General features: G+C 34.1%; 1 protein-coding gene across 4 annotated transcripts in view; it reads right to left on the bottom strand.

The window, feature by feature from the left end:
- Positions 1-15,918, bottom strand: part of slc4a3 (solute carrier family 4 member 3) — a 208,743-nt gene that overhangs the window by 161,331 nt on the left and 31,494 nt on the right. For all 4 annotated transcript variants that reach the window (NM_001423525.1, XM_073911530.1, XM_073911531.1 and 1 more), the window contains one exon: positions 4,168-4,320. In NM_001423525.1, the coding sequence (NP_001410454.1) occupies positions 4,168-4,221 (54 nt within the window). In that variant the 5' untranslated portion in view covers positions 4,222-4,320. The remainder of the gene's footprint in view (positions 1-4,167; positions 4,321-15,918) is intronic.

Genomic DNA, 15,918 nt, shown 5'->3' with positions numbered 1-15,918 from the left:
GGCCAGATTTCTAAAAAAGCCTTCACAGTGCTTAAGATCAAGATCAACATGAGATCAAGATCAACTTGAAACAGAGTGATGGGAAGAGAAGAGAATGGAGAAGGAAAGGAACTGCTCATGATCCTATAAGCAGTGAAGCATGGTGGTGGTAGTGACATAGCATAGGCATTTATGGCTGTCACTGGAACTGGTTCTCTTGTATTTATTGATGATGTGGCTGCTGAAAAATGCAAAAAGTGTTTCAGGCAATATCTTCTGCCCATATCAAGCCAAATACTTCAGAACTCATTGGAAAGCGCTCCACAGAGCAGATGGAGAATGACCCAAAGCATACTGCAAAAGCAACCAAAGAGTTTTTGAAAGAAAAGAAGTGGAATGTTAGGCAATTGCCAAGTCAATCACCTAAACTGAATCCCATTGAGCATGCATTTCATTTGCTGAAGACAAAACTGGCGGGAAAATGCCCCAAGAACAAGCAGGAACTATAGAAGCCCGGCAGAGCACTACCCAGCATCTGGTGATGTCCATGTCTTCCAGACTTCAGGCCGTAATTGACTGCAAAAGATTTGCAACCAAGGATTAAAAAGTAAAAGTTTGACTTATGATTATTATTCTGTCCAATTACTTTTGGACCCTTAACAAGTGGGAGGAACATTTGCAGACTGTTGTAATTCCTACAACGGTCACCTGATTTGGATGTAAATACCCTCAAATCAAATCAGTCTGCAGTTAAGGCACATCTTGTTTCATTTCAAATCCATTGCGTTGGTGTAGAGAGCCAAAAATGTTAAAATTGTGTCAATATCTAAATTTTTATGGACCTGGCTGTATTTCTTATGCAAGAAGTCTTTATTTATCATTCAGGTGAATCACTAGTGCCAGCACAAATTTATACAGAATTTAGGCAGGACATTTTTTTTTCAAAATGCAAACAATTCCAATCTGTAATCTCCTCTTATTCTGCTGTGCAAACATGTGATGATTATGGGTTTTTGTGAGAAAGCACATCAAAACAAGAAACACAAAAACCATGCTTTGCCGCATTGTACCAAAACTAATTTGTATTACAATCTAAACTATAACCACTATGCACATCCTTTTCATTCGCTTGCTTTCCTAAGCCACATAACATAGATTCGTTCACGCAATGGTACTCATGCATCACACCGAGTGTTCCCTTAAAAGTGATGAAGAACATTCTCAAAATAAGAGGGAATGGCTCTGCGAAATCTAAAAACAGTAAATAAGGATTGACGATAAATAAGATTCACAGAGCATTTTCACAGATTTCTGCTGAGCATGCAGAGCCAAAATAGTCTTAGCACAGAAACTAAACTTGCAGCTGCACTTATTCTTCATGCAAACACAAAACCAACATGTACTACAGTCCTGAGACCTGTAAACGGCCTGAAGCAGTGTGAGTACTGGCACTTTTCCACAGCATGGTACAGACTGGCGTAGCTCACTTCTGGAGTGTATTCACTTTCACAGTTTTTTTAAAGATCCTCTTGGCTGAGGTTCCAAGCCATAGACCAAGTCGTACCGATACTAAAATATGAAATGTAAAATCTGATTGGCTAAAGAGAAGCGTAACTAACAGTGTCAACTGTGGATTTGCAGCACAATACACTAAACCCTCACATGACACCAACGGATTTCAAGGCAAAGAATGTAGTTTCTGCCACTAGAGGATGTTTATTCACAACAAGCAAAGGCGTATTTTGATGATGCTGTGAATCATGGCAGTTGTGGTCTTCATTACTTCGTAGGGGACTTTTGCAGAAATAATGCAGCTAAGTATTAACAAAAATATATGTTTGCATATATTTTTATATGTTATATAGGTTTATACACTCACCGGCCACTTTATTAGGTACACCTGTCCAACTGCTCCCTAATGTCTTGTTGATGCCACTTTTATAGGTACACCTTACTAGTACCAGGTTGGACCCTCTTTTGCCTTTACAACTGCCTTAATCCTTCATGGCATAGATTCAACATGATAATGGAAATATTCCTCAGAGATTTTGGACATATTGACAGGATAGCATCACACAGTTTCTGCAGGTTTGTCGGCTGCACATCCATGATGCGAATCTCCAATTCCACCACATCCCAATGGTGCCCTATTGGACTGGAATCTGGTGATTGTTGAGGTCGTTTGAGTACAGTGAACTCATTGTCATGTTCAAGAAACCAGTCTGAGATGATTCACGCTTTATGACATGGCGCATTATCCTGCTGGAAGTAGCCATCAGAAGATATAAACACTGTGGTCATAAGGGGATGGACATGGTCAGCAACAATACTCTGGCAGGCTGTGGCATTGACACAATGCTCAATAGGTACTAATGGGCCCAGAGTGTGCCAAGAAAATATCCCCCACACCATTACAATCACACTACCAGCCTGAACCATTGATACAAGGCAGGATGAATCCATGCTTTCATAATGGTGATGCCAAAATTATGACCCTACCATATGAATGTTGCAGCAGAAATGGAGACTCATCAGACCGGGCAACATTTTGTGTCATGTGAATTGTAGCCTGTAGAACCAGTCTGGCAATTCTTCTCTGACCTCTGGCGTCAAAAAGACTTTTGCACTCACAGAACTCCCGCTCACTGGATATTTTCTCTTTTTTTGACCATTCTCTGTAAACCCTAGAGATGACTGTGCATGGAAATCCCAGCAGATCAGCACCATGCCACCAACAACCATGCCATGTTCAAAGTCACTTAAATCAGCTTTCTCCCCTATTCTGATGCTTATTTTGAACTGCAGCAGATCGTCTTGACCATGTCTACATGCCTTAATGCATTGAGTTGCTGCCATGTGATTGGACTGATTAAAAATGTGCAAGCAGTTGGACAGGTGTACCTAATAAAGTGGCCAGTGAGTGTATATATTTTAAAGAAAGCTGGAAACCTGTAACCGTTGACTTTCTTTTATGTATTTTTGTGTTTAACAGAAGAAAGAAACTCATAAAGGTTTATAACCACTTGATGAAGAGTAAATAGTGAGCCAACTTTCATATTTGAGCAAAATACCCTTTTCACTGGTAGTCCATGCATTTTTACTGTAGATATACACCCTAGAAATCCATATACAGCGCTCAGCATAATTAAGTGCACCCCATTTTGAAAATTAATATCCATTTGTATCCATTTCTCAGTGAATTTGGCAATGTATTTTGGTGCATTTAAACAAAACAGATTTATTAAACAGAGATACACTACAAAAAATGCTTTTCTTGCTTAGATTTTTTGTCTTGTTTCTAGACTAAATATCTAAATTTTCTTATATCAAAAAGCATTTTTAGACAAGCTAATCATATTGTCTTGTTTTGAAAAATAATATGCCAATATTAAGTGAGTTTTTCCTTAAAACAAGCAAAATAATCTGCCAATGGGGTAAGCAAAATAATCTTGTTTTTTTCTTTTGATGTAAGATTATTTTGCTTGCCCCATTGGCAGATTATTTTGCTTGTTTTAAGGAAAAACTCACTTAATATTCGCATATTATTTCTCAAAACAAGACAATATGCTTTGCTTGTCAAGAAAATTATTCTTGATTTAGGAATTTTTAGATATTTAGTCTAGAAACAAGACAAAAAATCTAGCTCCAGATTTGGTTTCAGTACTGATTAATCTAATGTATATGCACAAATATAATAATGTATAGCTTCCTATTAAAATATGAATTTAAAAGATTTGTGAGGGGTGTACTTTTCTATGCTGAGCACTGTATATGTGAAAATCGGGATTTCTAAGGAAATACAATTCTAAATGTTTAAATGAAAAATGCAAATTTAGCGATCAGCAGCAGATCAGACATCTAAGTAAGCAATGTATAACATACAATGTAAAAACTCTCCTTGAAGACATATTCAAACAGGCGGCCATTACAGATGAAAACTAAGGAGCAGATCCAGCGAGAGTTAGATAAGAGTGACCCAGAATAAAGTCACAGCGGTAGACGCGGTGCAGCTATACAGTAATGATATTTCTATAATCCCATCCACTTTGAAGTGTTGCTAAGCTAAAGTGGAAAAGCTAAAAACGTAGCCAAAATCCTGCTGAGTCGAGCGGTACCACACAAAAGAAAAATACAGCTCAAAACACACAGATCCTGGAAATAACAGAGAGGGTTTTTGGCATCTCTCACCTGATGCAGGTTGATCAACACATCTGTCTCGGGGGCATGACCTCCTGTCGCCATGGGGACAGGGACGGGCGCAGCTGCGGGTACACTAGGGGTCTGTAATCAGCCCTTCTCTTTCACGGCTGGGTTTCCAGTCAGCCTGTGGGGTGGCATAACCTGTAATGGAGAGAGAGAGAGAGACAACGTTTGGTCATATTCTATAGACAACATAAAACTAACACAGGCGTGAGTGCACATGGAGAAATAAATGCATTACGGCAGAATATATTACAGAGAACATGCACATATTTGCCTCATAGTTATTGTATGTAAAGAATTGTAATGTTGTGTATATGTTTTTATTTTATTTTGATTTATTTTTATTTTTAAAAGTCAAGCTTCCCTTGAACAGGTGTTGAGAATTAACAAGTTAGCAAACTATGCATTTGGTTTGTCGAGTGTATTTGTGATGTCCATGTCACATAATAAATAAATAAATTTAAAGAGCCCATATTATGGGTTTTTGAAAATTCCCCTCCATGTAGTGTGTAACACAGCTCTAAGTGAAGTGAAGTATCCAGCTAAGGCTTAAATCTGTAAGAGTACAGTGTTTAAAACGGTTGATTCATCTATAAAATAGTCGACTCATAGTGCTTCAAACGAGTCGCCTTGATACCGAGTCATTAGGTGTTTCGCCATGACGTACGAACGAAACCAAGTTATTCACGTGCACGCGCAAACCCGGGAGATTTAAAACCTGAGGCCCCGCCCTCTGACACAGAAACCCAGACACACACACACACACACCCACAAACACACGCACACAAACATGCCGGTTGATTGAAGTCACACTGCAGGTGGATATTATCGAGTCTCTACCCAAAGATGAAACCTCAGCATTATAGCCAAGCAGTTGGAAACTACTGGAAACTTCTGCAAACTACATGCTACAAAGAATACATCATCAGCGTTTGTTAAAGGAAGGATCAGTAAAGAGCAACTTACTGATGGACATGTCAGGATGGGTTTCTTCCTCCATTTCTCAAGTGTAAGTACGTGCGATTAAAGTTGTTGCCTCGTTTACTCTAGCTTGCAAATGTATATAGCTGTGATTTGTTACTTGTAACTGCGTGTACTGTATCAGGTTAACTGGCTATATTCTCATATCGCGTGCAAAGCCACGTTAAAAACGCGACACCTGCTGCTTTGTTTACGGAGCTCCATGGAGGAGGAGTAGTGTGTGTGTCTGTGTGTGCGTGTGCACGAGCTGTCGTCCGGTGGTGTGCGTGTTTGTCAATTGGTGAAGTTGTGTTCTCGCCACTATCGCCACTGGCTTGCTCGGTTTTTAGACTTGTGGAGCTGCGCATCGATGGATTTGCTTTTCAGTGTTTGGACTTTCAGCAGTGAAAATTAATCAACACTGAACTGAACTAAACTGAACTTTAACTCTGAAAACCGCACTGACACTGTATCAGTTTCAGTTTTCTATGTTAAGCTGCTTTGACACAATCTAAATTGTTAAAGTGCTATAGAAATAAATATGAATTGAACTAAATTGAATTTGATGAAAAAATAAATCATACACTGACACCCTAGTCACCCTGCAGGCCCGTCCGTTATGCCACTGATTAGTTCAATTTAAAATATTTGCTTTCTCAGTATATAGAAATATTTGCTTTCTAAATCAGTATATAGAAATATGTGCTTTCTATATGATTTCTATATGAGCTTTTGAGGATTAAAAGTTACTTGGTCATAATTAACTTTTTTAAGGTGTCCTAAAAAGGAGGCTACAGAGCAATATTAGTCAATTACTTACTATGTGGTTAGGGTTGGAATGCAGTTTAGGTTTAGGGTTAGTTGCATGTATGCATAATTAATTGTAATTAACAGTAATACTACTATGTAATGTATGTGACAACTCAAAATAAAGTGTTAGCATTTTTTGTTTGTAATAATGTCAATATTTTGAACAACAATGTGTAAACAAACAATTCTTAAACATGAACACAATATATTTAGGAACTAAACTACAAGAAAAAAATAAAATAAAATAATATAAAAAATAAAATATATTTTAACAAGACTCTAATTACACATAAATTCCATTTTTTACATTATAAAATAAAATAAAATAAAATTTTATTTATTTAATTGTAAAAACACTACAATTTAATTTATATTTTATTTTATTTATTAAATAATTTTTTATTAGGATTAAAACTGTAAATTATGAAAAACAGTAAAAACTAAATAAAAATATTAAATTAATTAAACTTTGTTATTTTAACAAGACACTAATAACACATAAGTCCATTTTTTACATTATAAAAATTTTAAATTAAAATAATAAATTATATTTAAAAATGTAATAATGTAGTAAAAAATGTAATATATTTTTAAATTAAAATATAAAGTTAAATAAATTTAATTTAATTTAATTAAACTGGCTTTTTAACAAGAGAAAAATTACAGGGAAATCAACGTTTTTTTACATAATTAAATTAAATTAAATACAAAATTAAATACAATTTTGAATTTATTTAAATTTTAAAAAATGTAATACATTTTTTGTAAAAAAAAAATTTAAATATTAAATTAAAATAAATTAATATAGATTTTGGCTTTTTAAGACACTGATTACACAGAAATCTGTTTTACATTATAAAATAAAATAAAATTTTAATTCAATTTAATTTATATTTAATTTTATTTTATTCATTTAGTAAATTTGAATAAAAATTAAAATTGTGTATATGACTTATATTAATATTTTGATTGTGTTTCACCATTATTTAAATAAAATTAAACTTTGCCTTTTTAACGAGATGCTAATTACACAGAAAGTATTATTTACATAGTTACATTAATTTAAATTATATATATATATTTACAAACAAGCTCATGCTCACACTAAACCAGCAGACAAGCGGTGGGTTCTCCACAATGCAACATTATTGCGGTGTGCCAGTGCAGTGGTGCCAGTGTGGGCTCTGCATGTGTGAGTCCAGTGTCTGCTCTATGATAAACAGCTCTTATGGGAAGCTGAAGATGACTCATGTCTCCAGTCTGCGTCAGTGCAGACAAGCTCCAGCATACGTCTCATGTATGCCATATAAACCGCACCCTGCTGGATATCATTTCTGCATCATTCACTGAAAAATAGATTCATTTGATTTACAAATTTTTTAAGGTAAGTGATTGCAAACTATTTATATGGGCTAAATTTAAACAAACAATTAAAGTTGAAGATTACTTAATTTATTTTGTTTGCTTAAATTCATCTCATATAAATTGTTTGCAACCACTTACCTTACAAAAATGTAGTAAATCCAATGAATCATTTTATTTCAGAGCTGAACATCAGTGGAATCTTCATACTCCAACATAACTCCATCCGTCACCATTCTGCATGCATTGAAAAGGTTATCAGTGAATCCAGTCAAAACCTTTGAACAATGATGCCAATCAGGCTCTGAATGAAAACAATTAGTTAATTTCTTCATCACTGAGCTCATATTTAATGCTCTTTCATAACACACTGATGTAGATAAACAAACATACCAACAAGCTTTCTTGTTGAGCATAAATGTTTACATATATTTTTAGCTCATAAGCAGATTTGACCTTTAATATTTTGTTGGATTCAAGAAGAAACTGGATAAAAAAAAATTATAAAACAAAAAAATATTTTTAAAAATGATTAAAAATATTAATAAAACAATAATTTCTCAAACTGTTTATAAAAATATTTACAACAAAAATGTCTCAAATATTAACACAATATATTGAACTAATCTTCAGTAAATAAAAAGTTAAATTAAATTAAATTAAATTAAATTAAATTAAATTAAATTAAATTAAATTAAATTAAATTATATTTTTAGATTTTATTAAATAAAATTAAATTGTTAAAAATCAAAGTTTTATTTTATTTACATTTAATGTGAATTAGGAGCTGTCAAAGTGTTCTTACATCTATTAAAACAGTCAGTTATTACAAATGAATTATGTTTTTTAAAAGATAAGTTAAGACATATTATTTTCATTCATTTTCTTCTCAGCTTAGTCCCTTTATTAATCAGGGGTCGCCACAGTGGAATGAACCAACTTATCCAGCATTTATTTTACACAGCGGATGCTCTTCTAGCAACCCAAGACTGGGAAACACCCATACACACTCTTTCACACTCAAACACTACAGACAATTTAGTTTACCCAATTCACCTCTACCACATGTCCTTGCTGGAGCAACAAAAAGAAACCCACACGAACATGGGGAGAACATACAAACTCCAAACAGAAATGCCAACTGACCAAGCCAGGGCTCGAACCAGCGACCTTCTGGCTGTGAGGCGATCGTGCTACCCATTGCACCACCGTGACACCAACCTATTATTTTGCTGGCAAAAATTATATTATAATACATTTAATAATGGTGTCCTTAACCATAAACATCTACATTTATATTAGGTAATTTAACAAATGTTACTCTTTTTTAACGTTTATTTCCGCATGTATCAAGAAAAAAACTCACAAAAACAAACTTGTTTTTATATATCTATTGTAATAATATGTAATTTTCTGAATTACATAATTAAAATACTTAACATAAGTGATATTGTTTTACAGTTTTAATTTTCAATAAAATCATTTCCTTAAAAAATATTTTTTATTTGAAAAAGCAAAAATACTTAATTTCTTCTAAAAATAAAAATAGAAACAAATGATAATATATATTATCGATCTCTCAATTAAAATAAACTATTGTCAATAGAATAAAGCAATTAATCAGTATTAAATTGCAGGACTCCATAAAGCTCATCATTAAAGTCTGATATAAATATCAATTGGTTTTATTAAGTTTGCATAAATAAGTTTGCATAAACTGTATTATAAAAACTAAATTAAAAAAATGCAAGATTTTTTTTTTATTTTAACTATACAACTCAATGTCCTTGATATGTTTTAATATCTCTAAAGGAAAAAAAATGATTTCCATTATGACACTGGTCTTTGTTAGGTTATATTTAAAAACATGAACAGCTGCATGTATACTTACAGTAATAAATAAAATGTAAACCACAGTATAGTGCCCTAAAGCTAACAGGGCAGTTTAAGAACATATTTGCTTTAAACAGGGACCAAGTGAACCTACACAAAGTAAATTTCAGCAGTAGTGGGCGAGTGTGGAATAAAACTCACAGCTATGGGATGGAGAAAACAGACCTCTCACAAACAGCTGGGGGAGTTAGTGTTCACGTGCTTTTAGCATTGTTTTAGTTATTTTTAATTATTTCTTAGAAATTGCTTATTTTAAACAATTGATTTTGCACATACAATCTCAGAGATCCAATCTTCAAAGATACAATCTTCAAAGATTCTGGGCACTATTTTAATGATCTAAAAAGTGCAAAAGCAGTGTTTCTCAACCATGTTCCAGGAGGACCAGCAACACTGCATGTTTTGAATGTGTCCTTTGTCTGTCACACCCATTATTGGCTTTCAGTCTCTGCTAATGAGCTGATGATCTGAATCAGGTGTGTTTGGTTAAGGAGACATGGAAAATGTTCAGAGCTGGTGGTCCTCCAGGAGCGTGGTTGAGAAACACTGGTCTAAAGTGCACCGTGCAGACATGTCCAAATCCACTTATCCTATTTTAAGAAGGGGAAATACAGTCGGCGAACCCAGCGCATGGTCTAAAAGGGTTGTTTTTATTCTCTTAATGAGTTATGGGTGTGTTTTGGGCTTAACATACATTAAACCAATGAGAGTTGAATCTCTCATTCCATTTAAGAGTTAATTGGGGTTGTGCCATGGGTATTTATAGCCTAGTAATCTATAAGAAGAACATAGTCTAAAGCAGTGTTTCTCAACCATGTTCTAGGAGGACCAGCTACACTGCATGTTTTAAATGTGTCCTTTGTCTGTCACACTCATTGTAGGTTTTCAGTCTCTGCTAATGAGCTGTTGATCTGAATCAGGTGTGTTTGGTTAAGGAGACATGGAAAATGTGCAGAGCTGGTGGTCCTTCAGGAACATGGTTGAGAAACACTGGTCTAAAGTGCACTGTGCAGACATGTCCAAATCCACTTTTCCTATTTTAAAAAGGGAAAATACAGTCAGCGGACCCAGTGCATGGTCTAAAAGGCTTGTCCTTAATCCCGTAATGAGTTATTGGTGTGTATTGGGCGTAACATGAATTAAACCAATCAGAGTCACACCTCCCATTCTTTTTAACAGTCAGTTGTGGTCGCGCCATGAGTATTTATAGCTTAATCTCACGAGGAAAAGTACTTTGTTTTATCAGTTTAGTGGCTAATTCGTATGAATTCATTTGAGTTCAGTTGTACGAGAATGTACAATTTTAAAAAGGAGGCGTGACACCAAACCAAAATCCAAACCAAATCCAGCACATGTTTTACGCAGCAGATGCCATTCCCGCCGCAACCCATCTCTGGGAAACATCCATACACACTCAAACACTACGGACAATTTAGCCTACCCAATCTGGCTTTTTTGTAAACGGTAAAAAACTACTCAATTACAGTAATTTGAATTTTTGTAAATCATTACGCTCCACCATTCATGTTAATATCACAAAGTCAAAAGAAATCTCTAGAGTTGAAATTCAGATATGGTATTGAGAATTTCATTCCAAAACACACTGAGCTATTGACAAATTCCAACAGACTGAACCAGTCCTCTGAACTCTGTCCTTTATCAATGCTGTGCACGCACAAAAAAACCATTGATTTATAATTTATAATTGATAAAATAGGTTAATTGACACAATATTTTTATTACCAATTATGTGATTTAGAACATAAAAAAGCATTTGCAAATGTATACAACCCTTAGTCTATGGCAATGGGGGTATTGGCCTTATTAGTTGACATAGTCAATGATCGAATCCGAAGGGAATGCATTTGTTAGGGATCACAGGGATTTTCTAGCCCATGATGATGACTGGCTTATTAGCCGTTTAAGATTTTCAAGAGCTATCCTCTTGGAGCTCTGTGCTGAATTGGGTCCAAATTTGGAAAGAGAGACAGTGAGGAAGCAGGGTGCGTGATGGGTGGCTTCTTGGTGAGAGATGTATTTAAAGATAATATTCCTGCTAAGTTTTTTTTTTTTTTTATTAAGCGTAATTATTTAACTGCATATCAGAAGACCAAAGTTATCCATTAAACACATGGCTAAGAACCTCCTTCAACAACCCACAAACTGAACAAGAGCACAGATACAATAATGCCCATTCTTGCACTCAATCAGTTGTAGAGCGGGCGATTGGGCAGCTGAAATGCCGGCGACGCTGCTTTGATAAGAGTAAAGGGGTGCTGCTATACCGCCCTAATAAAGTGTTCCTCTAATACATCTGTGTCTCCCACAGACACAGATACTACTCCAGACAGTAAAGTGTCACCCACAATTGAGGCAACTCTCTCCTCAGCATCCCTGTTCCCCCGCCTGTTCGGTCTTAACTTTAACCTGCACCTTTACATCAGACTTTTTTTTTATTCACTCACAGTGCAATGTTCAGACCCCACTGCATTGACCGCATCAGCTAAACTCTCCCACTCTTTGTTTTATCTTTTGTTATTAATTCCGGAGGACAAACTTGCAAATAACACAGTTTTTTCTCTGGTCTACCTCCGATAGGAGCACCTCCAATTCATCTCTAATTCTTGCTTGCTTTTCCCATTGCTTTGTCGTTTGGTTTTGCTAAAGTGGAGTCATTACCATATTTATGAGGGGGAGGTTTTGTGCTCGTGCATGTTGCACTCAATTTCACGTTAATTCAGATGTATAAAGAGAATATGCGTGGGATTTCGCGTACGCAGTGTTTCATACATCTGATATTTTTACTATTTTGTCCGTGCACAATGTTTTAGTATTAATTCAACGCAAGTCCCTGTACATAAGGCCCCAGGTGTCTGATGTATAAAACTTGCTTAGAAACCTTCCTAAAAGTGAACATACATATTCACTGTTCACATGTATTTTTTATTTTCTAGCAAGCAAAAAATATTGTCTTGTTTTCAGAAATAATATTAAGTGATTTTTTAAAACAAGCAAATTATTCTGTCAACTGGGGAAGCAAAATAATCTTATGTCAAAACAAAAAACAAGATTATTTTGCTTACTCTATTGCCAGATAATTTTGCTAGTTTTGAGGCAAAATGCAGTTCATTGTTACATTTTATTTCTGAAAACAAGATAATATTTTTGGCTTGTCTAGAAAATGCTTCTTGATATAAGAATGTTTTGATATTTGGACTAGAAACAAGACGGAGAGTAAAAAAAGCTTTTTATTTATTTATTTATTTATTTATTTATTTATTTATTTATTTATTTATTTATTTATTTATTTATTTATTTATTTAGCAGAGCATCAAAATGTATTTTAATTTATTTGCTAATGATTACAACTAATAGGATGATCTAAATTGGTTAAATTAAGTCAATATTTAAAGTTAACTATATATTTTTTCAGTTTACTTACAGCTCCACACATTCTCCCATTAAGTTTGTTTTTTATAGAGTTTTGCATAAGTAGCATACCCATATTTCTGCCCATTTTGTGTGTGCACCACATTTATAACTCCAGATCTCTGAACAAACCATTTCAGACACTGTGAGAAAAGATTTTAGGCTAATAACAAACCTTTTGTAGTATGTTTAACATAAACTTAAGCCTTAAAAAAGCATGCTTGGGGTAATTAAATGGATGACTAACATAACCTTGTTTACTTTCAACTCTAAATCAGGACTTTTGGGCTTCTCATGCATCTCTCTCTCTCTCTTTCCTCTTTCTTTCTCTCTCACTATCTCTCTCTACACAGCAGGAAAGAGCCTATTGGACATATTTATAGAGCAACAGCAGAATATTTCATCAAATGATTCACTTGCCTTCTGCAAATAACCCAAGTGGAAAACTGCTATTAATGTCCGAGAGCATGCTGAGGGCATCATGGGAGAAATTAACAGTCCCACACATCGCTCACCTGGGAAAGCAGACGGTTTTCCTCAGTCCCACTGTTAGTCTGAGGCAACCAAGCTCTTGTCAAGTGAACTCTCAACCTTACATGAGGATGAAGCTAACAGACACATGCATCATATTTGATATGTGACCCTGTCTGCTTCCTGTGTGTCCGACTAGTGTCCATCATGCACTTCCTCTTCCCTTCAGCAAGCCATCAAAGCTCCACAAATCATTTATGAGCTGCACTGGCACACAGAGTGGCCTCTGTAAACAGAGATCAGCAAAAGAAATGGTCACTTGATGTCCCCTGCAACTATGGCTGTCTTTATAATGAAAGTGTAAAAATAGTTTTTACTTATTTTTATTTTATCTATTATTAATATTTTATTACTATTATTATTATTGGGTGATGCGGTGGCTCAGTGGTTAGTGCCTTCGCCTCACAGCAAGAAGGTCGCTGGTTCGAGCCTCGGCTGGGTCAGTTGGCGTTTCTGTGTGGAGTTTGCATGTTCGCGTGGGTTTCCTCCGGGTGCTCCGGTTTCCCCCACAGTCCAAAGACATGCAGTACAGGTAAATTGGGTAGGCTAAAATTGTCCGTATTGTATGTGTGTTAATGAGTGTGTATGGGTGTTTCCTAGTGATGGGTTGCAGCTGGAAGGGCATTAGCTGCATAAAACGTATGCTGGATAAGTTGGCGGTTCACTCCATTGTGGCGACCCTCATTTAATAAAGGGACTAAGCCAAAAAGAAAACGAATGAATGAATGAAAATAGAATGAAATAAAATAAAATGAAATTAAATTAAATTAAACAAAATGTAATAAAATTTAAAATAAAATAAAAAACTTATAAAACAAAATTAAATTAAATTAAATTAAATTAAATTAAATTAAATTAAATTATTAAAAAATTAAATAAAACAAAACAAAATTAAATTATGAATTAAAAAATATTCATTAAAATAAATTAGACAAAATTAAATTAAATTAAAAATTAAACAAAATAAATTAAATAAAACAAATTAATTAAATTAAATTAAAAATACATTTAATTAAATTTTAAACAAAATAAAATAAAAATATTACAAAAACTCCAGTTAAATTTAATTAAATTATAGTACATTAAACTTAATTCTGGATTAAAATTATTACAATTACCATATATTAAATCTAAGGTAAATGTACCTATAATATATATTAATGTACTTATAATACATATATATATATATATATATATATATATATATATATATATATATATATATATATATATATATATATATATATATATATATATATATATATATATATATTTATATATATATATATATATTGAAGTCAGAATTATTAGCCCCCCTTTGATTTAACATAATTGAATTATGTTTAACAGGACAAGAAAACTTTCACAGTATGTCTGATAATATTTTTTCTTCTGGACAAAGTCTTATTTGTTTTATTTCAGCTGTTATTTCAGCAGTTTTTATTATTTTTTTTTTTAAAAACATTTTAAGGACAATATTATTAGCCCCTTTAAGCAGTTATTTTTTTCCGATTGTCTACGGAATAAACCATCGTTACACAATAACTTTCCTAATTACCCTTACCTGCCTAGTTAACCTAATAAACCTAGTTAAGCCTTTAGATGTCACTTTAAGCAGTTTAGAAGTGTCTTGAAAAAGATCTAATCAAATATTTTTCACTATTATCATGGCAAAGATTAAATAAATCAGTAATTAGAAATGAGTTATTAAAACTATTATGTACTATTATAAAACTATGTAAACTATTATAGAAAAAAAATAAAGAGGGGGCCTAATAATTCAGGGGTGCTAAAAACAACTGTAATATTTAAAAAATATTTCATTTATTTGTTCTATTCATTTTATTTTTGTAATTAATCTTGCATATTTTTAACTATCAAGACACTCAAAGTTGACGTAAATATCTTGCAGCATCCTAATGTCTAAAAAAAGCACTGGTATCAAATCCGCATCAGCATCTTTAAAAGTCCATCACTGTTCATCCATTATTGCTTGACTCCCAAACAGCCACACCAGTGAACGTGCGAGTCACATTGAGGTCTGCACTAATGAGAGCACATCAGGGCCAGATGTTTGTTTCCGAGGGAGCTCTAGGTAAATTATTAACACTAATAGCCTCTTATCGTGAACAATTAGGCACGCAAAGCACAAGCAGATTTAGCTAATGGTCCCAGAGGCCTTGGACTCTATAGAAACCAGCATTGCAACCACAAATGCCTCCACCTTTAGGTGTCCTTAAAGGAACAATCTACTTTTTTTGGAAATAGGCTCATTTTACAAGTCACCTAGAGTTAAAACAGTCGAGTTTTACCATTTTTGCATCCATTAAGCTGATCTTTGGGTCTGGCAGGAGCACTTTTAGCTTAGCTTAGCATAAATTATTGAATCGGATTAGACCATTAGCACCTCGCATTAACCCTTTCACATGTATGATCGCCATACTGTCACACCAGAGTTATTAAAATATTCCCAATACACGCCATCAGCTGAAATCGGATTTACCACAACACATTCTGGGTATTTAGGACTGATTTAGACCAGATTCTCATTGATCTCTATTGATTTATTGCATCCAAAATGGATTCAAAAAATGTTAAAACTCCACTGTCTAACTTTAGGTGACTTGTAAAACGAGTGAAAAAAAAATGGAGTGTTCCTTTAAGTGCCAGCCTGACTTCAGACATGGTGCAGTCGGCTTACAGAGGCTTATTTTGGTGGCTACACACTGTAAAAAAGTGTAGTTCTCTGAA

Source organism: Danio rerio, chromosome 9 (genome assembly GCF_049306965.1).
Source record: "Danio rerio strain Tuebingen ecotype United States chromosome 9, GRCz12tu, whole genome shotgun sequence".
Classification (NCBI taxonomy): Eukaryota; Metazoa; Chordata; class Actinopteri; order Cypriniformes; family Danionidae; genus Danio; species Danio rerio.
Note: the sequence above shows the minus strand (reverse complement) of the source record. Positions and strands in the feature narration are given on the sequence as shown.